This window comes from Paroedura picta, chromosome 4, assembly GCF_049243985.1.
Source record: "Paroedura picta isolate Pp20150507F chromosome 4, Ppicta_v3.0, whole genome shotgun sequence".
In the NCBI taxonomy this organism is placed as follows: domain Eukaryota; kingdom Metazoa; phylum Chordata; class Lepidosauria; order Squamata; family Gekkonidae; genus Paroedura; species Paroedura picta.
In genome coordinates, this window is record NC_135372.1 from 81,438,832 (window position 1) to 81,460,744 (window position 21,913).

At 40.4% G+C, this 21,913-nt stretch overlaps 2 protein-coding genes across 9 annotated transcripts in view; one reads left to right on the plus strand and one right to left on the minus strand.

Annotated features, from left to right (window-relative positions):
• Positions 1 to 273: 273 nt before the first annotated feature.
• Positions 274 to 14,135, minus strand: CPT2 (carnitine palmitoyltransferase 2). 3 transcript variants are annotated; one of them, XM_077333690.1, is made up of 5 exons: positions 13,928 to 14,135; positions 9,608 to 9,688; positions 8,347 to 8,453; positions 4,270 to 5,574; positions 274 to 2,344 (listed from the first exon to the last, which is right to left on the minus strand). In XM_077333690.1, exons 1-5 carry the CDS (start codon positions 14,101 to 14,103, stop codon positions 2,010 to 2,012), a joined length of 2,004 nt encoding a protein of 667 aa, XP_077189805.1. In that variant the 5' UTR covers positions 14,104 to 14,135; the 3' UTR covers positions 274 to 2,009. The 3 variants fall into 3 exon arrangements, with proteins under 3 accessions (XP_077189805.1, XP_077189806.1, XP_077189807.1); XM_077333691.1 differs by lacking the exon at positions 13,928 to 14,135 and adding an exon at positions 6,826 to 7,088 and having other exon boundaries at positions 9,608 to 9,689; XM_077333692.1 differs by lacking the exons at positions 8,347 to 8,453; positions 9,608 to 9,688; positions 13,928 to 14,135 and adding an exon at positions 6,826 to 8,327.
• Position 14,136: 1 nt separating this feature from the next.
• Positions 14,137 to 21,913, plus strand: part of SLC1A7 (solute carrier family 1 member 7) — a 78,550-nt gene continuing 70,773 nt past the window's right edge. For 3 of the 6 annotated variants that reach the window (XM_077333693.1, XM_077333695.1, XM_077333699.1), the window contains exons 1-3: positions 14,204 to 14,522; positions 17,332 to 17,793; positions 20,114 to 20,193. In XM_077333693.1, coding sequence (XP_077189808.1) covers positions 17,653 to 17,793; positions 20,114 to 20,193 — 221 coding nt within the window. In that variant the 5' untranslated portion in view covers positions 14,204 to 14,522; positions 17,332 to 17,652. Of the gene's footprint in view, positions 14,523 to 17,331; positions 17,794 to 20,113; positions 20,194 to 21,913 lie in introns of all 6 variants that reach the window. The other 3 variants (XM_077333694.1, XM_077333697.1, XM_077333696.1) reach the window with 3 other exon arrangements.

The following is a 21,913-nucleotide window of genomic DNA, read 5'->3' on the forward strand; positions in this document are numbered from 1 at the left end:
TCAAGCGTGTTATGTCTTTTGCATTGTGACTTGAAACACTCTTTCCACCATAATTATTCTGTTTCCCCTGCAATGCAGAAACATGGTTGAGACTGGTGCCCCTGTAGTCTTTCCTCCCATTGAAAAAAAGGATCTAACCATATGGGTCTAGAATACTTCCAGTTAAACTAGTCTCTCCTTCTTGCCTGTTCCTTACATGCTATATTTAGAGAGAGTAGAAGGAGTAAGAATCTGGGACTCTGCAAGGGCTCCATCATCATATAAGAGACAATGTTCTTAAGGCTATTGTTTATTTCAATCGATTCCATGATTCATGAATACATAAAACAGGGATCCTGATTGTTCACATTTCAGCTTCTGTTGAATCCTTGGTACATCAAAGGGGTTTCCAACAAAGGCACATTTTAAACGTTGTTTTCTCCTTAATATATTTAAAAAATAAGTCCATTATTCTAAGTACAAGCATTTCATTCTGGTACAGGTAATACTGTTGAACAGATGCATTTAATTTGGATATGTATTCTAGCTGCCCTTCCCAAGCTACTTGTTTCAGCAATTCAGTTTTCAATAATCATGTCATATATTTAGAATCATATAATCATAGAGTTGGAAGGGACCTCATGGGTCATCTAGTCCAGGGGTAGTAACCTGTGGACCTCCAGATGTCCATGGACTACAATTCCCATGAGCCCCTGCCAGCATTTACTGGCAGCGTTTGCTGGCAGGGGCTCTTGGGAATTGTAGTCTGTGAACATCTGGAGGACCACAGGTTGACTACCCCTGATCTAGTCCAACCTCCTGCACTATGCAGGACACTCACATCCCTATCGCTCATCCACTGTAACCTGCCACCTCCTTAAGCCTTCACAGAATCAGCCTCTCTGTCAGATGGCTATCTAGCCTCTGTTTAAAAATTTCCAAAGATGGAGAACACACCACCTCTCGAGGAAGCCTGTTCCACTGAGAAACCACTCTAACTGTCAGGAACTTCTTCCGCATATTTAGATGGAATTTCACTTGTGAAAAGTTTTGCTATTGGAGCCAAAGTTCAGTAGAGGTACTATATGGATGCAGGATTATTTTATACTGAATGAATATAAAAGGACTGTCTTCGGCCTGAGATAAAGTCAGAAGCTTTTAGGCTGACTTATAACATGACTTTATAGAATGCTTCTCAGAACATATCAGCTATGTGATCAAAGTATAGCAATTAGAAACACTGTTGACACAACATAAATGATTCTGTTTCTTTAAATGCTAAGATGGTTATTTTTTATTATATGGCATGTGAAGTGTTGCCAGGAGCTCTGAGGACTGTCTGGCAGCCAGGCACAGGACATTCAGAGGTGATTTGCCGTTTTCTGCATCAAGATTCATAGTGTTCCTTGGAGGAACTACAACCCAAATCCTTGGAGGTCTCCTATACAAATACCACCCAGGGTTGGCCCTGCTTAGCTTCCAAGATCTTGCCAGGCCAAGGCACTATGAAGGACATAGCCCTACTCCATATATGCTCTGTTCTTCTTTCCGTAATCCCCTGGTGTATGTTTTTTATCAATGTATAACTTAAAAGAAGGTTCTAGGTTCTGCTAAGAGGGTACTAACACTTTCTAACGGATGCTACAATTAATATGTAGAGATGCTAATCATCAAAAAGTGTTTTTCAAGCTTTTTGTGCAGCAGTGGTATTCTTCACTGAATTTGGCAGCTCAACAGAGCATGTTTTTCTATACTTCACCTAATAATTTTGTCCCACAAGTTTATACAGATCAGCCACACTAGCTGACAGCAGAGCAGCCTAGGACCTGAAACCACAGATAAGCCATCAGTACAAAGACAACACTATTTTACAATCAGACGTATGTACAGAATTCAATTCATGATTTTTTTCTCCCCTGAAAAGTTAACACTTTTCAAAGGAAGCACAAGACAGCAGATGCAGTTCTGAAATTGCAATCAGATTCCTGAAAGCATTCTACCGGTCCCGGGATGCTGCATATTCAAACAGACTAGCCCTTACTTATGTGTTTACCTTCCAAAATATTAAATATGTCATCCAGTGACTTATGTACACACTGAAGGAATTCATGCGCATTCCTGGCTGTATAGGAAGAAACAATGCATCCAATGAAGTTATCAAGCACTCTATACCCGATGCCAAAACCATCAGGCACCACTGGGGCAAACCCACCCATGGTCACAGCTGGGCTGCTCAAAGTGCTGGTGGACAGAATGATATGATTGATCTGTGCATAAGCTTGGTCTTGGTAAAAGTCCGGCAAGGGTATGCCAGTGGATTCTCCCAAATACTTCAGGCCAAACAGGTGTCGGTCAAAACCTTGACCTGCCAAAATAAAATGCAATAGTGACTGAGCAAAAAATGTTGCTTGTTATACCTTATTCCACATCTTTCAAAGTGACATATCATAAGCACTTCACACACTGAATATGTATTTGACAAAACGCCACACGATAGGTTTGTACGTGCCTTGATAACATCTAGAATACAGCAATGAGCCGTATGTGGGGCTGACCTGGAAGTGCATCTAGAAACCACAACTGGGATGAATGCTATGGCTAGGGTGATGAGTGAGATGTATTGGCCGTAAAACTCCAGTTACACGTGTTACTATTGTTGGTATTTGATCCTAAAGTAATCTTGTAGATAGTTTGAGTGGTCCACATATGTTACCTCCAGGATCACTAGGACAATTAGGTAAGAAAGGATGGCATTATGCTCCCATGGCCTTCTGCAGCTCTTGAATGCATCCCTAACTGGTTTTATTTTATCATAGCCAAACAACAGCCAGTGTTTCATGACCAATAATGTAAGCTACTTTGGGATCCCAATGAGGAGAAAGACAGAGTATAAATTGAGTAATTGAATATATAAAAGTACAAAACCTGTCCAGATAGGCTAAGGCCACCAAATGAGTTTACAGTAAAGGCAAGATTAGCTTCAAATGGCTACCTGCTATGCTGTATGACCACAACAACAACCTCCAGTACCAGGGGCAGAATACCTTTTTAAATCAGTTGATGGGGAGCAAAGACCGGATGGTATTGTTGCAATCTTGTTGATTAGCCACTGTGAACAGAATGCTGGACTTTATGAGCCCTTGGTCTGAACCAGAATGACTATTCTTGTGTTCTCTCACCTCCTGGGCAGTCCAGGAAGGCTGTAAGAGTTCTTGGGGCAGCCTTAACCTGGGAAAAGGGAGAATATCCTCCTAATGGATCATTATATGTTGGCTTTAAATATTTTTAATGTATGTCAACTGTAATGCTATTATTTAACTTATAGGCCACCACCCGTGGCCTGCCAGCTCACGGCAGCTAATAACAGATAAAATACAGTCCCCCTGGGTCCTGAGATGCACCAGAGAAAGACAGGTTATACATTTATATCAACTATTTGTTGGTGGCAATTCAGAGAAACTTTAGAAGTCTTAACTAAAAGAAATCCAGGTACTAATAGCAGTTTGAGATAGGCAGAATGACAGAAACTAATCTGAGAGCTTTCAGGCGGAGCTGATATATGCATGTAAGTCTTCATCACTGCAATTCTCTAGGGTTATTCCAACTGAAGCAATTCTGCGAATTATTGCACCATGCCCATAACCAACAAAAGTTGTACGTACGTGGCTTCAAAGTAGCATGTAAAAAGCATCTGAAATTATAGAGAATTATTTCATAGTCCTAACATCAAACACTAAATATTGAGAAGTCAGAGATATTCACATATCACGAAGTATCAATTCAAATAAATACATAATGTTGGTAATTTAAAAATCCAACCTTTCAGATTTCGATTGCAGCACATCCATAGTTTAAAAATGTCTTAAACAGCAGTCATAAAAGCTCATGTAAATCAATTACAAATAGTTTATTAAAATAGCAGCTGCAAACCTTATTGTTTAAGCAATATGGTATTATGTATGACCCGCTGTATCACTAAAATGTAGACTTATCTTTGAATATCTCTATGGTAAACTGTCCTGAGCCACAATGGAGGGTGGTATATAAATGTAATAAAATAAAATAAATGAGAAGTCTGCAACTGATGCTTGTGAATGCTTGAAGTAATACTGTTTATTTGCTATTTGAACAAGGTACTTACAATTGATCCACACGTGAGCATTTTAGGACTGCTGTTCAGAACATTTTAAAGCTATCAATGTGCTTTTAAAACCTCTGTTAAGAAGTTGTTTTGAATCTAGCCCGCAGGAGGTGGCGATGGTATCACATCTACCCAGCATTCACACTTACCCATAGCAGCTTCCTTGGTGAGTTGGCTGTGATACTTGGAGCATTCTGCAATCATCTGTTGCATCTCTGCTGTGCTGTATTTGTGTGGCTCCCTGACAAAAGCCTCTGAACAGGATTTTGTATAAGCTGAAGCAGGACGGATAGTTTCTGTACGGCCATGCTTGAATGCTGCTGTGCTACAAGACTCATACGTAGCCACAGTTTGGCCATACTGGTGCAGAAAGGCTATCTGGAATGCCAGCTGAGCTACAGCATCAGGACTCAAGTTCTGCTTCTTTAAGAACTCCTTACCCCCTCTGTTGAATTCAAATATTTCCACTGTCAGCTTTTTCACAGCATCGTCAAAATTTTGTTTGGCCTTGACAATTCCTTCTTTTAAAGTATCGTTCAATTTAAAGGCCAGTTTCTGAACAGCCAAAGAAGAATCCACTGCAGCAGGCTGTGATAGGGGTGTGACAGCAGGCGACTGGGTGCTGTCTTTAAATACTTCATTTTGGAATCTCAGCATAGCCACTCCATCTCCCCACGAATGCTCAAAATGAATTGCTGCCGTGCCATCTTTGGTTAATATAAGGTTAAATGACTTGTCATACCATCTGTTGGTGCCATCCCCATGAAGCATAGTATGGGACAAGTGGATGAGGTCTCTCACTGGAGAATCATCCAAGCATAGACAGAAGATTGCTGAGTCCACTTTCCTTAAGGCTTCTTCGTTACCATTGTCAAGCAGCTCCTGCCTTAGCGATGCCCATGAATCTCGACTTTCAGTTGTCAGAGAAGCAAGAGGGAATGCAGGAGCTGCGCTGTTGTCTGAAAGGATGTATTTTAAATGTGCTTGAATTTCCAAGGGCTTCATGACATTGCCTTCTCTATCAATTACATCAAATATGTAAAAATTTCCATTTCTAAGCACCAATAAATGCCTTGCCTTTTCATCTGTAAAAAGCTCGTCCCTGTTGTGCTTAGGCAATCGTGTGGAATTGAAAAGCCTGAAATACTGTGACATGTCCAGTGGGTAAGCATTGACCATATAGGCACCAAACCAGGAAAGAGAGGAAGGCACAAATCGAATAAATCTTTTGAAAGCTTGAGTATCACTTCTGGAGGGGTTGAGGTGAAAAACCTCTGGCTCTAAAAAGCCAGCCCTGAGAGTCTTCAAAAAACGCAAAGCCGAAACAGTCATGTTGGTTGCCCTTGTGAGCTGGTCGTTATATTCAGCTTTGGGATCGGGGCTGAAAGCCATGAATGGATTGGAATTCAAAACAACTGATTCGCGAGCCTTTAGGTACATGTCAAACCAGGGACCTAAAATACAGAGGTGTTAAATATGGATGAACAACCACTAGACAGACAATCTCATTACTATGCAAAGTATCAAGCCTACTCATAGACAGGGTCTTCTGTTTTAATCTCTGGTCTTTGACGTGCAGCATGCACAATTTAGTTGCCATGTTCCTGAAATAAAAAATAAAGCTTATACTGATTTCTCCTGTGTGAAATTAACAGGTGGCTTATATTGTTTTGGAGGTATAGTTTAGTGCTGAGAATCTACTTATAGTTTACTCTTCTCTTTGTCCTGCCATTATTTCATCTTTGAGGAACATCCTTCTGCCCTTCTGTTTCCTCTATTTTTTTCTCTGCAGTAATCCTCATTTTCCCAGCCAGTGCATCACTCCTATTCCTGGCTTTCCTCTAGTTATGCTTGGTTTACTATTTGTAGGGTTTTTTCCCCCAACCACAAGTTCTGTAAAATGTTAATGGAAGATAAAAGGTTAGTCACTGCTGCGTCTTATTAAAACCAGTAAGTTGGAACAAATTTCAGAGTGTATGTTTTGAGGGGCTTTCTTTGCTCAATTTCTATCAAGGCTAAGTAAAGTTTGGTTCATGAAAATGGAGTCAGCCAATGAAATGAGGGAATTACTAGGCCAATGGTTGCTACACTGGCATGTCCTGTTACATTCATGCAGCCAATTCTTAACAGTGCAGAATGCAATAGCCAAACTAGCAAATCTTCAGGCAACATTGAAAACATACACAAAAGATGTCAACAACAAAAAATGTGCACTCTGCTTAACTTTCTGTCACAATAAACATAGAGTGAGTTAGTTTGCTCATTGTCCTCTTAATGATAATTTAGATGAAATAAGTTCATATAACTTATTTCGTTAATATTAATATTAATTATATTAAAAACAAGGTAGCAGAAAAACAAAGGCACAACAGAGAAAACAATATTCTTGTTCCAGAGATTTTAAATACTATAAAATGGTCCATTATCAGTTTGGAATCACTTTAATACTTCTGAGCAAATACTATGTGTCAGAGAGCACTTAAATTCCCATTCAGAGAAAAGAAACATGATGAATCCAGTCATTATCATTCTTCAATATGTCAGCTAGATTTGATGATGTCCTAAGCAAATCATGAGGAACGTGGTATTTACTGTGTATGTTTGGTATATAGACACTTCTACTTTTCATTTATATATTCACAAATTCCAAAAGGATATACACAGTAAAAAAACTTACCAATGCTAAATAAATAGTATTTACTAACCTAAATAATATAAGCCTTCTCTTGCTTTCTTTTCCTCTCTGTCTGTCCTTTGTTCTATTACATTTGCTGTCTCCTTCTCTTTATTCTCTGGTCTTCCTCTGTCTGCATCTTTCCTTTTCTTGTTCTTTGACAAAAGACAGTGCTTTTGTGTTAAAGGCTGAAGCTGCTCCCTTTCCTGTCTGTCTCTCTCTCTCTCTCTCCAGGGACAAAGGATTTTATAGCTGAGTCTGTTGAATTCTGGAGATCCTATTTGGTTCAACATCCTGAAACAGATTTACATTCATTTTGAAGCAGCATCTGGATTACTACATTAGCTCTTTTCACCACTACTTTTTCCTTTTTTCCAAATGCATTAGCTGTCACTTTCACAGTCAGTCAATTACACAAAGACTACTACCTGATGACTGAATATATTTTATGAGAACAGTTGAGTGTCCTTTAAAAGAGAGAAAAAACAAGAAAATGGTGAAACCGTTCAAGTTCCAGTACTAATCATGACTTGGAAAAGGGAGATTTGTGCATAGAAGGAAACTTCACAGTAGTGTATATGTCCCACAAGTCTCATGGTTATCCAGCTTGCATTCTTCTATTCATAGAATCCCCAATTTAAAGCATTGCCTACCATCACAGAACATGACTATCTCAACTAACATAGTGCTAAACAGTATTTTTTCAATGACATTTCCTCATGAGTTTAACTGTACCCGAATAACAGACAGTGTAATCCTATGCACATGTAGCTATAGGCAAGTCCCACAATACAGTAGGGTATACTATGAAGAGTGATGTACAGATGTGTCAGTTGGCACCTATCTGATTCTATGAAATTTAATGCGTTCATAGTACATCATTCCAAATGAATTCACAGTCTGTTTTCAGTTCAGCATATACCTACTCGGACACTCAGAGCAATACCTGGGGACATGGGTTGACTCCATTGTCCAAGTGCGGGGGTTCGAGACAAAGCCTTTTCTGGCAGAGTCAGTACAGCTATGGAATATCTTCCCAGGGATACCTCAAAAGGCCAGGCAGTGAAAACAGTTACAGTATTTGCTGGCGTATAAGACTACTTTTCCCCCCTGAAAAACATGCCTCCAAGTGGGGGGGGGGGGGTCGTCCTATACGCCGGGTGCACTTCAGTTGGGATAGACATAGCTGCCCATAGTGGCCTATAGTACTGTAATATAATGTAACAAACTCTATATTTTGAGTGGAAATGTTGGGGGGTCGTCTTAAACACCCAGTCGTCTTATACGCCAGCAAATACAGTATTTGAGAAGACTTTGGGGGTTTTGAGTCTAGGTTGTGAAGGGGGTTTTTTTTGTTAATTGGATGCATCTACTATTTTGATTCAATTTAGATAGTTTCTTTTTATTTTGTTAAGAACATCAAATGGATTTTGATTTGATCAACAGCTGCCTTGAGAATCTTTTCCAGTCACAAGGCAGAATATACATGCTAAATACACACATCTAAGGAACAGAATCAATAACAAGTGATAATTCACAAAATCTATTTTACCTGAAATATAACTAGTATGCTTATTTCGCTTATCTTGTGCAACCAACTGTTCATGTAATTCTCTACCAATTCCATTCCTAAAGTTGACAGCAAGTTGCTCTGTTTTCCTTTAGAAAAGAGAGAGAGAATAGTTTTAGTTAAACTGTGCTTCTTGACACAAGGATAAAGTAGGTCCCAAGGCCACAAGTTTTACCCAAAGCAGGCAGTCTCCACTTAGTTTGGGGGAACTAGCTTGGAGTAACAGGTGAGTAACTGAGACTTTCATCTATAAGAACTCTCAGAAATAACCAGGCATATGTTCAACTGGAAGGTTTTTTACTACACTGAAAATACAAACAAGGGTCCACACACACAATAAATGCATACAAGAGCTAATTAAGAAAAGCAGGGAGGAAAGGGGAAAGCTGTTTCTAAGAAGGATGATATTCACTGGTCCTGAGGATGTCCGCAGCAGCAACAAGCTGTGGAAGGAAATTATCAATATTTCAGTAAGCGAGAGTGGGAAGAGTCCACATAAGTGGTGGGATGCCAAAGGATCCAAGGACACGCACGCGCACACACACTGCTGGGTTAGCATATTTATAAGACAAAATGTATCCTGAGTTAGGTTGACTCATTGCCAGAGGACAATAACTAGATAGTTCTATCGGAGGTAAACAAAAGGGTGGAGGAGGTTTGATGGTCCTCCTAGCACCAGGCAGGAAGGGTGGTAGGGAGGGGTGAATAAAGCATTGATTAATTGCTGCTTAATCAAGGGTAATGGGCGAGCATGAAATCAAGCTTGGATTCTGAAAGGATTATTGTGACCCATTGTTCTAAGTCATGCGTCTCTCCAAGAAAGGAGGGGGTAGCAGCCAGTCAGTCGCTCTGACTTGCATCTTGAAAAGTGCTTTCCCAGGCCTCTGCCTGGCATTCATTTTTGTTTACTTTGGTCAGAGCATTTCATTAGGGCTTTGGAGTGGTATTAAGATGAATGCTTCTGGCTCTTTTAGCTCTAAACTGCTCCTTAGCAGAGGAGGGTTCTGACAGCTAACACAAGTTTTGGGATACACTGGCTCTTCCTTTTACATTCCTTCCCCAACTGACTGCAAAAACTTGGGGCTGAAAATGAAGAAATGCTGTTCAAGGTTAAAGTACTTTGATGGTGGGTCTGCATTGGTGTGCTGATCCAAACTGCTTGTGCTGACTCTCAAAGGGAAGGGGAAGGTTCTGCTGGCACCACACAGGATTTGTTTGGCTCACACCCTTTATTTCTTCTTACCTGAACTGATCATCATTTAAAAGAGGCTTCTGAGCGTTCAGGTATCTTCTAATTGTGTCTTCCAGTTTCGGAACTGGCAAACTAATAGTGGATCAAAAGAGACAACACACATATAAATACATCATTGTGTAGTTGATTGTGCAACTAAAACCATTCTTGAACTCCCAGTTAGCCTATTTACCAATTTACAGCATTAAATAAAGGCCTGAAACTCTTTAAGATAATTCATTATCAATGATGCAATAATGCATTACCTTTATCAATTATGGGGTGACAAGTTTCTGAAATTATTAGTCAGCTATTAATTACTTATTAGAAACTGCTTATGTTTTGCAGATGGGTTTGTTTTTCTGGTTCAACAGGCCTCTTCTAAAGTACAATTAGCCTTCTCTTTTGGAATGCAGTTTTCAATAAGTTAGCTGGAGGAAGATGGGGAAACAAGCAGGTAGTACGGTGTATGCCGAGAATAAGGTCAAATCAACCTTATCTCCTAACTAAGCATCAAGTCTGACAGGAACACAGATGGAATGAATGAGCTATCACAAGTGCAAACTTGGATGCTGGAGAGTTGCTGTGCAGGCAGAAGATCCGGAACCTTGTCAACAGCTGATGGGGGCTGGCTTGAGGGCTTTAGGGTGGCCTAGGAAAATGGAATAAGGTTTGGAGAACCCAGGTCATTGGCCCAGATCACCCCCACAGCCTCTAAGGCAGCGATCCCCAACCCCCGGGCCAGGTACCAATCCGTGTATCCGTCGGTACCAGGCCGCGGCTCATCCTTGTCCTCCTCCCTGGCTGCTGCCTCGGGGGCTGCCCTGCCACTCTGCTGCCGGCTCACCTTTAGTGCTCTCCAGCGGCCACCATGGCTGAGGCTCCTCCTCGGCAGGAAAGCAAGTGGAGCAAGGGCTCAGGCGGCAGCAGTGACTTTCCTCGGCAAAAGACTCCCCCCCCCCAGGCCTCAGTAAAATCGTCAAGCGATGACCAGTCCCCGGTGATAAAAAGGTTGGGGAACACTGCTCTAAGGCATTCTTTCTCAACCTTTTTACCATTGAGAACTCCCTGAAACATTATTCGGGCTCTGAGAAACCCCAGTAGTGGCATGATCATGCAGGATACCACCCACAGCCCTCCCCTTCCCACTCCTTCCATACCCATCACTGGCAATTTGGCTCAGGAGAGTTGGGTCTACATGACCATATATGGTCATATCACCCAATAAGTGCTTAACAAATTTTATTAAAAATATATAAAAATGAATTAACTCCCATCCATTCACGAAACCCTGGTTGAGAAACCCTGCTCTAAGAAGAAAGGTATTTAACACTATGTAATTCTATTGTTCTTTGCACAGGTGTTTCTGTACTTCATCAAGTATTTGGATTTGATCTAAGTATAAATATAAAATACTGTATCTGGAGAAGCTTTCAATATTTAAATGCCAAAATTAGGAAATGGTGTTAAAATAGTTCTGAAACAATCAACAGGATCCTAAACAGAATTATACCCAAGACCGCTTCTGTCAGTGAGCTTAGAAAGGTATAACTCTGTATAGGGTGGCACTTTACCTAAATCCCACAGAAATCAGTGGGATATAACTTTCTATGGAGAGTACAGAGTAGGTTTTACATGGAACAAAGGGACCTCTATTTGATAATGGTAAAAGACAGGAGACACGAATAATGTATACTTAAAACGAACATACGCAAAATAAACAAGATGAGTGCTTATTTTCATTTTGCCTGGTATTTATCAGTAGTAAAAGGGCATGAGTGTCCTATTGAAACTGGTAGCATATACAAAATGAGGACAGCAATCATGTAAATAACCCTTGACTTTTAGTGCTAACCTTTCACCTACATACTGTACTTTGGCTCCACCTAAAGGCAGAAGGCTTTTCATGCCAGCCCTGACTCAGATTCTTTGCTGCCATTCAGTTATGCTTCTGGCTCATTTCATTATGTGACAGAACTTCTGCCAGTTTACAAGACCTAGCAAGATTCAGTATTGCATTAACAAAGACTATATCTCACTATATCTCAAGGCCTCCCAAATGAACTGCTGTTCTCTCTCACTTCAAAAAGGACATGGACAAAACTGAGCGGGTGCTGAGGAGAGCGACAAGGATGATCTGGGGCCTGGTGGCCAAGCCTCATGAAGAATGGCTGAGGAACTTGGAAATGTTCAGCCTGGAGAAGAGGTTGAAAGGGGACATGATTGCTGTCCTTAAGCATTTGAAAGGTTGTCACTTGGAGGAGGGTAGGGAATGATTCCTGTTGGCATCAGAGGATAGGACCCACAGTAATGGTTTTAAATGACATGTAGAACAGCACTGGCTAGATATCAGGAAAAACATTTCCACAGAATAGTTAAGCTCCCCCTCACTGGCAGTCTACAAGCAATGGCTGGACATATACTGAATGCTTTAGGCTGATCCTGCATTGAGCAGAGGGTTGGACTTGGTGGATTGTATGGCCCCTTCCAACACAACGTGTGCCAGAGCATTTGGGGGAAATGGCTTCCAAGGCCAAATAATGGCTTCCAAGGTCACCAAAAATCTGGGGGCTCCTGACTCAGTGCTAATCCCCCAAGCATTCTTTTGCTTGTCTTTTGCCTGATCTTGCCCTGAACTAGCATTTTGTTCCCTGAATATTGTTAATCTTGGCCAAAAGAAGAGTTTCTTTATATCCAGGTTGGAAACAGTTGCCACTGTAAATAGCATATGTCAGGCACATAATTTCCACAAGAAATAGCGACCTTGAAGCCTGTGGAATAGATCTTTCCCCTGGTCATTATGGTACAGAAAATGCATGCTGTCAGTTTCATTCAATAGCAGCTGGAGTCATAGGGCAGCTGCAGTAGTTGTTAATGCCTCACCCACCCACTGTGCAGCACTGCTGTCTCTCCCCCAAAAGGTTTGTGCCCTTCTTTGCATGGATTTTCTCCCTGCTCTTCTTCCTTCTTTAAACAAAAATGATGTAGCTTCAGTTCTCATATTACTGAAATTTTAGCCTGAAAATTGGGTATGTGAAAAGAAGCCATAGAAAAGAAGCCAACTGGAGATGTATCAAAGTCCAGTATTTGAGGGAAATTGGCTAATTCTCTGTGGTTTCTGGGAGAGTCCCACATTTACACTGTGAGAATCCTGAGGCTGAGGGAAGGTCTCATTCTGGAATTGACAACAGAAACAGTATAACTTAATGAATCTAGCAAAAGCTGTGTTACCTGTAAATATTTTAACCCTCTTTCATAAATAATCTTATTTATCCTATCCCTGGTAATGAATAAGAGTTAATTTGTATCCTGTTTTCCTCTTGTGTCATAAGCTTTAGAAGGCCATAGGTTCAAAGTTTCAGAGAGGAATTTTATAGGAGATAATTGTTGCAGCACTGATGAAGGTTGAAGTAGAGACCATACTTGTCAATATGTGCAGTATGCCATCTCTTTTTAAATGGCACATAAAACCCTGATCTCCACACAAGGAAATGCCCACTTCCAGGAACGACTTTGAATTCACTGGGAGTTAACACATCAAAACACTCTCCAAGATTACTGCAGTAATCTTATACAGTAATCACTCTGCTACATTCACAGTTGGGACTATGTGATGCTGTACTTTTTCCTATTCACTCAAAATGGATGCAGAAAGGCTTTCTGCTCAGTTAATGTATGCAGCTCAGGAGCAGCAGTTCTTGTACAGTAATTATTATAAGGTTAAAATTTCATCCTACATATGCTTTATGAGGAATCTGCCAGAAGAAAGGGAAAGACAACTGAATGAATGAAAGTCAATAAAACACAAGCATAGAGGAAACAGAACCCTACTTGTATAATTCTAAAGGGCAGATGAAGTGTCCTCGTGAGGGAGTAGATGCAAAGTCCAGTGTACTGTTGTACCTTTAAGAGTTGCATGTAAGGCAAAGCTTCAGCAAATGCAGTTTTCCCACCCTGCCATATTGCTGCACCAACGGAGAAACTATATTTCCTACAACTAGAAAGTATGTGGGTGTCCACGACTTGGCATCTCCAGTTGGGCACACAGTTTCAAGCTCAACACGAGATAATCCACCCTCTTAATTCGACCTATACAAAGGTGGCCTGAGAGGCGACAGAAGCGCAGCCATTCTTCCGCTTCTTGCAAGGGTGCGTTCTACTAATGAATGGGCGTGTCACGACTAGTTCACGAATAAGAGCGGCGGCGAAAGGGGCGCTTTAGGACTTGCATTAAAGGCAGGAGAACCGGCTGAATGGCTCGAGGGAAAGGTCGGATCGTGCGGCTGAGCGCAGCGACTGAATGCCGGTCCCGCCGAGGAGGCACGAACTTACCGCGGCAAGCTTTTCTGATAGTGCATGGTGGGCACGAGGCTGCGGTGCAAGAACTGCGAGGTGGAGCCATCCTGGCTGTAGCTCCTTCGCAGCCCGGCAGAGACAGGCTGGAACTGAGAGGCTGAAGCCCCCCGGAAGCGGGAGAAGGAAGACGCGAGCACCGCCTGGGCCGCCATAGTGGATTCGTGCGTTTCTGCGTGCAACCGTCCTCACCCTCCGGCCCTTTCTGGACTGTGTACGGTGGAGTTCCGCAAGAGAGGCGAGGCTGCCTGCCACGACCCGCCTCTGGGAGGAGCTGACTCCAGCCGGCCGGCCAGGGAAAAGTGAGCGGCTGCTGCAGACCTACCCCAGGGAAAGGGGTGTCCGTGTCTCCCCTCTTTCGTTCTCCGAGGGAACCCCGTTTCCCTTTCTGCGGGCATTTACCAGTCACGCCCCCCTCCCCCAATCATGAATTTCAACTTCAAATGGAAAAGGAGAAGGGAATCCCCTCTAACTGGCGAATCAGACCAATGCCTGATTTGGGCTATACTTAGTGCATTTCTTCCTCTGAAGACTTCAGCCTGACTTACATGGTTATTTTTGCCCCACTTTAGTGGTGAGTTCTCCTTGGAAGTTTTTAAGCAGGGGCTAGATAGACAGCTCAAAGAAATGCTGATTCTGTGAATTGAGGCAGATTGCAAGTGGCTGGGCAGATAGTCTGCGCATGGAATTTGAGTCTCTGTGGGCGGGCAGGTAGTTGAGAATTTCGTGCATTCTACAGATGACTCTGGAAGTCCCTTCCAACTCTATGATTGTTTAACTGGGGATACTGGGGACTGAATCTGGGACCTCCTGCATACCAAGTGGATGTTCTATCACTGAGCCACAGCTCCTGTACAGTAGTTTGAAAGTCCAATACTCTGACCCCTATGCTTGTTGCCTGTGTGGGTAGGGACATGTCCTTTTGTCTTGTTTTGGTTTGCCATTGCTACTTTTAAAAATTGACTTCCTTTGAACTGATTCTTGCCTTTTTCATAATGACAATTGTTCTAAATGTTCATTTTATGTAGAAGACAAATCAGATACCTTTGGTTAAGCAGCAGGATATAAATCTTTTATATAAATGACACGGCAATTGATTTGTGTTGAGTAATTTTGATTAAATGCCAGTCTTGAGTAAATATTTTGTATCATGTTTAAGAAGCTTCTCTCCTCATGCTCACATTCAAATAGGCTGGTAGATCCAAGAGCTTTAAAAAAGAAACCTTTAGAAGCCATATAGCATCAAGTTCAGGTCCCTTCTCTGCCAGAGACACACTGATGGCTTGGACAGGTCTCTGTCTCTCAGCCATGCTCCTCCAGCTGTAAAACAGGATAATGGTGTTCAAAACTGTTGTAAGAATTGCCTCAATCAATATTGTAAATTCCTTTGGATTAGTTAGTAATAGTGGCTGTACAGTAGACAGAGTTGAGAAAGGAAGATTTGCAGATTTGCAAACTTTCAAGTTAATGTGTAACAATATGACAAGCATACCTTGTTCTAAGAAAACCATTCAGTGCTTGGATTATCCAAATGTTTTCATTTTTGGGTGTTCCGGAGGCATATCTGTGTATATCCATTCCTTTTTGCACAATAAGAACCAGTTCCCTTCATATCAAAGTGTAGGGATCTCTTCGTAATACCCTGATTGATTCTTTCCTGAAAAGAGCTTTGCAGTTTTATAGTCTGATCTTGAATACATTTATTTTAAAATAAATTATGCTGAAAATAGCAATTTTTTCATCTCCTGTTATCCTATCCTAGTGATTTTCGTGTGCTTAGATGCTCGTAACTTCATAAAATCGAACTATACATTTGATTAATACTGCAACTATGCTGCCTGATTCCATTTACATGGATGTAAATTCTACTAAGTTCAATGGGTGTTAGGTAGGAAAAATATTGTAGAATAAGGCCACTGTCTTACACATACTGAGGCTAAATCTCATTTGACTCACTGGAGCTTAATTCTAGATAATGCATAGGACTGCACTGCACAGTTCCTTACAGCTGCAAATGTCTTAGTGCTATGGTCAAGGGTCAAAGCTGTTCATTTGCACGTATCTTCTGTGCCTATCTTGATGCCTTTTTCTGAGATTTCCATTATATATAGAACAGTTTCCACACTCATGCTTATTCTAACTTCCCAAACCATCAGGAAACACAACCAATGGACTTAAGCAATGCTTAATTCTGGATCTCATTGAGAGATTTTTCTAAGCCAGCCTTTCTCTACTTTTTTCCCATGAAAAAAACCCTGAAACATTCCTCAGGCTTCAAGAAACTCAGAAGTGGTATGATTGTGCAGAATAGCTGTATACATGCCCACTTGGGGACTCTCCCCTTCCCACCCTCTCCAGGCCCATCACTGGGCATTGGGGGAGGCCAACATGACCATATATGGTCATATTACCCAATAAATGTTTAACAAATTATATACTCTCTATACACACACGATAGATAGATAGATAGATTTAATTAATTCCCACCCATTCACGAACCCCTTTTGGGATGTCAAGAAACCCCAGGTTGAGAAAGCCTGTCCTAAGCATCCCCTGAAACTGCTAATTAATAGTATTTCCTATTGTTTTACGCGTTTTCCAGTTGCAATATTCTTCTCACAGCATAAGGAATTTTACATTTTAAATTGTGGCTGCGTTTAAACAAATGACATGCCTCATGAACACATGAAACTGCCTTATACCCAATCAGACCAGTGGTCTAATTGGATCAGTACTTCCCACTCTACTAACAGAGGTAGATTTTCAGGGATGCAGGCTGAGGTCTTTCACATCACTTAAAAAAAAAACCTGAAGGGGGATTGACCTTCAGTCCTAGACACTCTACCATTGAGCCACAAACCCCATCCTATTTCATATTTTGTGAAATACCTGGTATATTGCTGCAATTTATATCTAAACTACTAGTGTTCTGTAATGATAACCATAATTAAAAAACAGAAAGACAGGCTTCATGAATGCTAAGGAAAAGTGAATCAGCCTCACATCTGATATTCTCTGAAAGTAAAATTTCCCCTCCCCCCACCCCTTCAGCAAAATGCTCAAGCTATTAACAAGTGCTGGTTATCATTAGTTAGCTTTCCAGTGTATTTTCTCCTGGCTTCATCATGCCTTGTAAAGCATTTTATATACATATACCTATCCATTCTCTCCTCACCCTAATAGTAATAATGGAAAGTAAACCTAACCACTATTTAGCCTTTCACCCATCCTGCCCTGTTGTGCTGGTCTTACTCACCTAGGCCTTGCTTGCAAGCACAATTTCTGCACAGCTTTTTCTGCTCTCTTGACAGCCTCTGCCATTAAGGACACTGTGCTATGCAGGTTGACAAATGCATCATGATATTCATCTGTTTTCCTTACAGAATGCTGCTTTGCTTGGAAAGCTCACTTGTTTCAAAAATACTACTCCACTCTGTTCTAATTTTCCAGAGTCCCTAATCTTCTTCTAGGTTCTTATTGATGTAGTCGCTAATAGGATTATTGGTATTAATTTGGAAATAATGCCAGCTGCATGCTTGGTGGCTATTGGCAGAAGAGATGACCTTGCAGGTCAGCTAAGCAGCACTAGAAATGCTTTGATCTAATCTATACCAAGCCAGAGCTGCTTAGTCTAACAAGAGCGGCTGGTGAGGTTCCTGTCTCCATGGGATGCTGAGCTTCTTGCAGAAAGTACCAAGGACATCATGGCAGTGACTTTGGATGCAATGTTGGTTCGGGTCAAGGATGCCTGTAAAAGAAATGGTTTGCTTATTCTCTCAGTGTTATCTGTCATAGTGGGATGTCTTCTTGGATTCTTCCTCAGGACCAGACGTCTCTCCCCACAGGTCAGTGACAAATGAGGAGGGGGAGCTTGTAACAAAAGAGGAGATCCTGTCACCCATTAGAGGGCATATGTTATGATTTCTGCCTAGTTCTAGAGCTATTATTAATTTTTGTGTGAAGGAGTCTGTTGTGTTAGCTTTACAGGTTTTGTATATTTCATATATAGAGCTGCCTCAGAAATCTCAGAATTAATAATAAACATTGTAGAATGTTATATATGCATAACATTTTGAATCCTGAAATGGAACAAAATATGATATACAATGCTTGAGTGTAATTTTGTTTTTAACTGGCTCTTTTGTGAATGTTATGGATGAAAGATAAATGCTACTGTCTTAGTGAGAACAAGCTAAGGGTATACAGAAAGGCTATGCTTCTAAACCATTTATTCTGGTGCAGTCCCATTGATCTCAATTAGACTCTGTTGAAAGTACTCCAGAATAACTGGCATGGCTTCCAGCCAAAATTCTGCTTCAGTCATGTCACAGGATTCCATTAGTCAACAAGGAAGAAGGCTCTGATTGTAAGATTTTCCCATTCATCACTTGGAGCTTAAACTTTTACAGCTACAAAGCTATGGATATATATTTTGGGAATGTTTTTATTTACTTACTTTGTAGTTGAAGCTGTTGAAGCTTTGTACAGCTTTGGAGTGACTTTGGAATTTTTCTCCGTGATGGTGGGATCGTTTATTAGTTTCTTTCATAGCAATTTGGAAGAAAGGTCTGGTAATTGCATCTTTCTGAAGAATCCATCTGTTTTAATAGTGTTCCATCTTCACAAGCCACAATAGCTTCTTAAATGTGTTTGCTGAATAAGCATTCCCCCCCAAATTATATTAAAATATAGGTATCTAAAATATTATTATTATTATTATTATTATTATTATTATTATTATTATTATTATTATTATTTAGATTTATTTCCCACCACTCCCTAAACAGCTCGTGGTGGGTCACAATGTCTAAAGAATACCATTAAAACTCCCATTAAAAGACTTTAAAATACTCCCAACATGGCAGAAAACCCCATTCCTCACCACTATAACTAATGGGGGATGGAGAAGGAGGTCCAACGATGTTCATTCCAAGCCCAAAGGCCCAGAGGCATTCTTATTAGCTGAGAACTTAGTTTTATTTTAAATAGTGTCATTCTTACAGTACAAATTTTAAAAGCATTCTGCAGGGGGTTGAACAAGATGACCCCGGGGGTCCCTTCCAAATCAATGATTCTTGAATGTGCAATGAAAAAGAGAGAGATTGACTAAACCTGTTTTGGGCTTTGTTTGCAAATTATACAGTGATGAATAGAAATTATCCTTCAGAAAAACCTCCCTATTAAGAGAAATGTGGATAAATGCTTAAAGGTGCATTAATATTTTTTCTTAAATGTATCTAAGGCCAAATTCTTTTCTGATGTTAAGAGTATTCGCCATGTTATTCTCAAAGTAATGTGATAACATTCAACAAGAAGCTAGGGGCCCCTCCACACTTAATGACAGCTGGAATAAACAGGAATGGCAGGCACCCCTGGGCTCTCACTGAGGCACTGGGGGGGGGGGTGTTGGAAGGTTGTTTTTTTTTTTTTAAAGATTGCCACCAGGCTATTGTTGGCTTTAAGACTTTTATCTATCACATAGGGTTTTCTGTAACCTGCTGCGAGACAGCTTTCTGATAGCAGCGGGAATGAACTAATGAATAAATAAATAAATAACAAATTCTTAAACTCAAAGTCTCTAACGGTAAAGGTAAAGGTATCCCCTGTGCAAGCACTGGGTCATGTCTGACCCTTGGGGTGATGCCCTCTAGCGTTTTCATGGCAGACTCAATACGGGGTGGTTTGCCAGTGCTTTCCCCAGTCATGACCGTTTACCCCCCAGCAAGCTAGGTACTCATTTTACCAACCTCGGAAGGATGGAAGGCTGAGTCAACCTTGAGCCGGCTGCTGGGATTGAACTCCCAGCCTTATGGGCAGAGCTTTCAGACTGTATGTCTGCTGCCTTACCACCCTGCACCACAAGAGGCTCTCTAACTGTAGAATAGTGTAGCTCTGCTTAGAATGTCTGCTTTAGGCTGCAATCTTAAATACGTTTATTAATCAGTAAGTTCCCTTGAACTCATTGGGGTTTACTTATGCACTAGAATTGCACAGCGTGTGTAAGACAAACCTGTTATTACCAGAGCCTCCTTTCATCCCTTGTGTTTATATTTTCATCTTTCCAGTATCTATATCACATACTGTAGGATGTACAGAATACTACAGAAATCAAAGGATTTTTACTGTTTCTTGGGGAAGACTTAACATACTTCTTTGTTTTCACAGGAAATTAGCTATTTCCAGTTTCCGGGAGAGTTACTTATGAGAATGTTGAAAATGCTTATTCTGCCACTAGTTGTTTCAAGGTAAGTAAATGAATAACTGCTTATAACTAGTTGGTGATTACAATATGTAGTTTAGTTCCTTGAAATAAGAAAGTAAAACTCACTTTCACTGATATCTGCATAGGCAAATGCCATAGTAAATTGTTATATGATGTATGCTTATCCATTATCAGTTCATTTTTTTTTAAAAAACTGCAGCTTTTCCTAAGAAGATCACTGTATTACCCATTTGGATTTGCCAGTAAAAACTTGTAGAAATTGTAACTGAAATAAATAGTTGAATCAGATTGCATGAAGAGCAAACACATAAGAATATAACAAGAGCCCTGCTAGATCAGGCCAGAGGTCTGTCTAGTCCAGCATCTTGTCTTACAATAGCCAACCAGTTCCTCTGGACAACGAGCAATAGAGGCTGAAACCCCCTGAACAGAGATCTGGAATGGGTAAAAAGCAGGCAGGGGTAGAGGCATTACTTCCCCTCTTTATTTATTTTCCAATTTATATGCTGCCTTTCCCCGAAGGCTCAGGTATCTACTAAGGTCTTCTTATATCTTATCATGTGGCTTTTCTAAGGAGAAATGTCACTGAGGCTCAAAAAAGCATTTGTGCATAACATAGGGTTATCCTATTCATGCTTTATTGTTTGCCCTCTCAATAAGCTGGGGTGTGCACCATGTTGTGAAGTTAATTAAAGTCCACTGTATATTGAAAATGGTGCTTGTCAGAAATAATCCCTTGTTTGGGAAATAATAATAGACAAATGAATTATGTAATGTCTGCTGTGCCATTGCAAAGGCAACCACATTACCCCACTCCATCTGTCACTACATATATTATAATAATACATGTCAATGTTTTTTATTCTTATATAATGTTATTTGATTAAATGTATTGCTTTACAGTGTAGGGCATTCATTTATATATTTACAGAAAACTATCAAATACATGTAAAGCTTCATAAAATTAATAGACCAAGAGTCCATGTGGAATCGTGTACTTCATAACTAAGCAAAATATTCATTGTTATTTTCTTAACTCAAGTTGTGACCTACACCTGATCCAAAGCACACTTTGTATTTCAGTTATTTTACATTAATAAATTACATGTATGTTACATAATACATAATTGCTAAAATCTTATTACAAATCAGTCTAATCACATGGGTAATATTTTATGGCATAAGTTAGCAATTTCAGTATGTACAAGTAAATAATAAGTCTATCAACTTCTGTAGCTACTGGCATTTGCAATTCAAACTACTCTTTCTTTGCATGCAGGACACATACTTGCCCTCACTATGCAGCTGGGAGGGGCTACTTTTTCCAGACCTTAATAGGTACTTGAACAGTGTTATCTCCCAATAATAACCCCCCACACACACACACACTTTAAGGAAATATCCTCGATCATCAAGGAATCTTAACATTCTTTTTTCAAATGCCTTAACTGATTTGTGACATTTTCTACATATGTATTTTGCCATTCATTTTTTAAAATTAACATTCATCCTAGCTGACATACTAATGAAAGGAGATTAGTAATTATAAGTTGTGACACAAAAATAATACTTGAAACAGAATGTGTGTTTCGGATCTGGAATGCGGAAGTTGGTGGCCAATTTAAAAATATATATATTAGAAATGTGGAATTTCTATGGACTTTAGTCAAATGTGATGTGTCTGTCCTCTGGTTAAAATATGTTGGCGGGAAGTATTGGCTGGAGTAGAGGGGAACAATTCT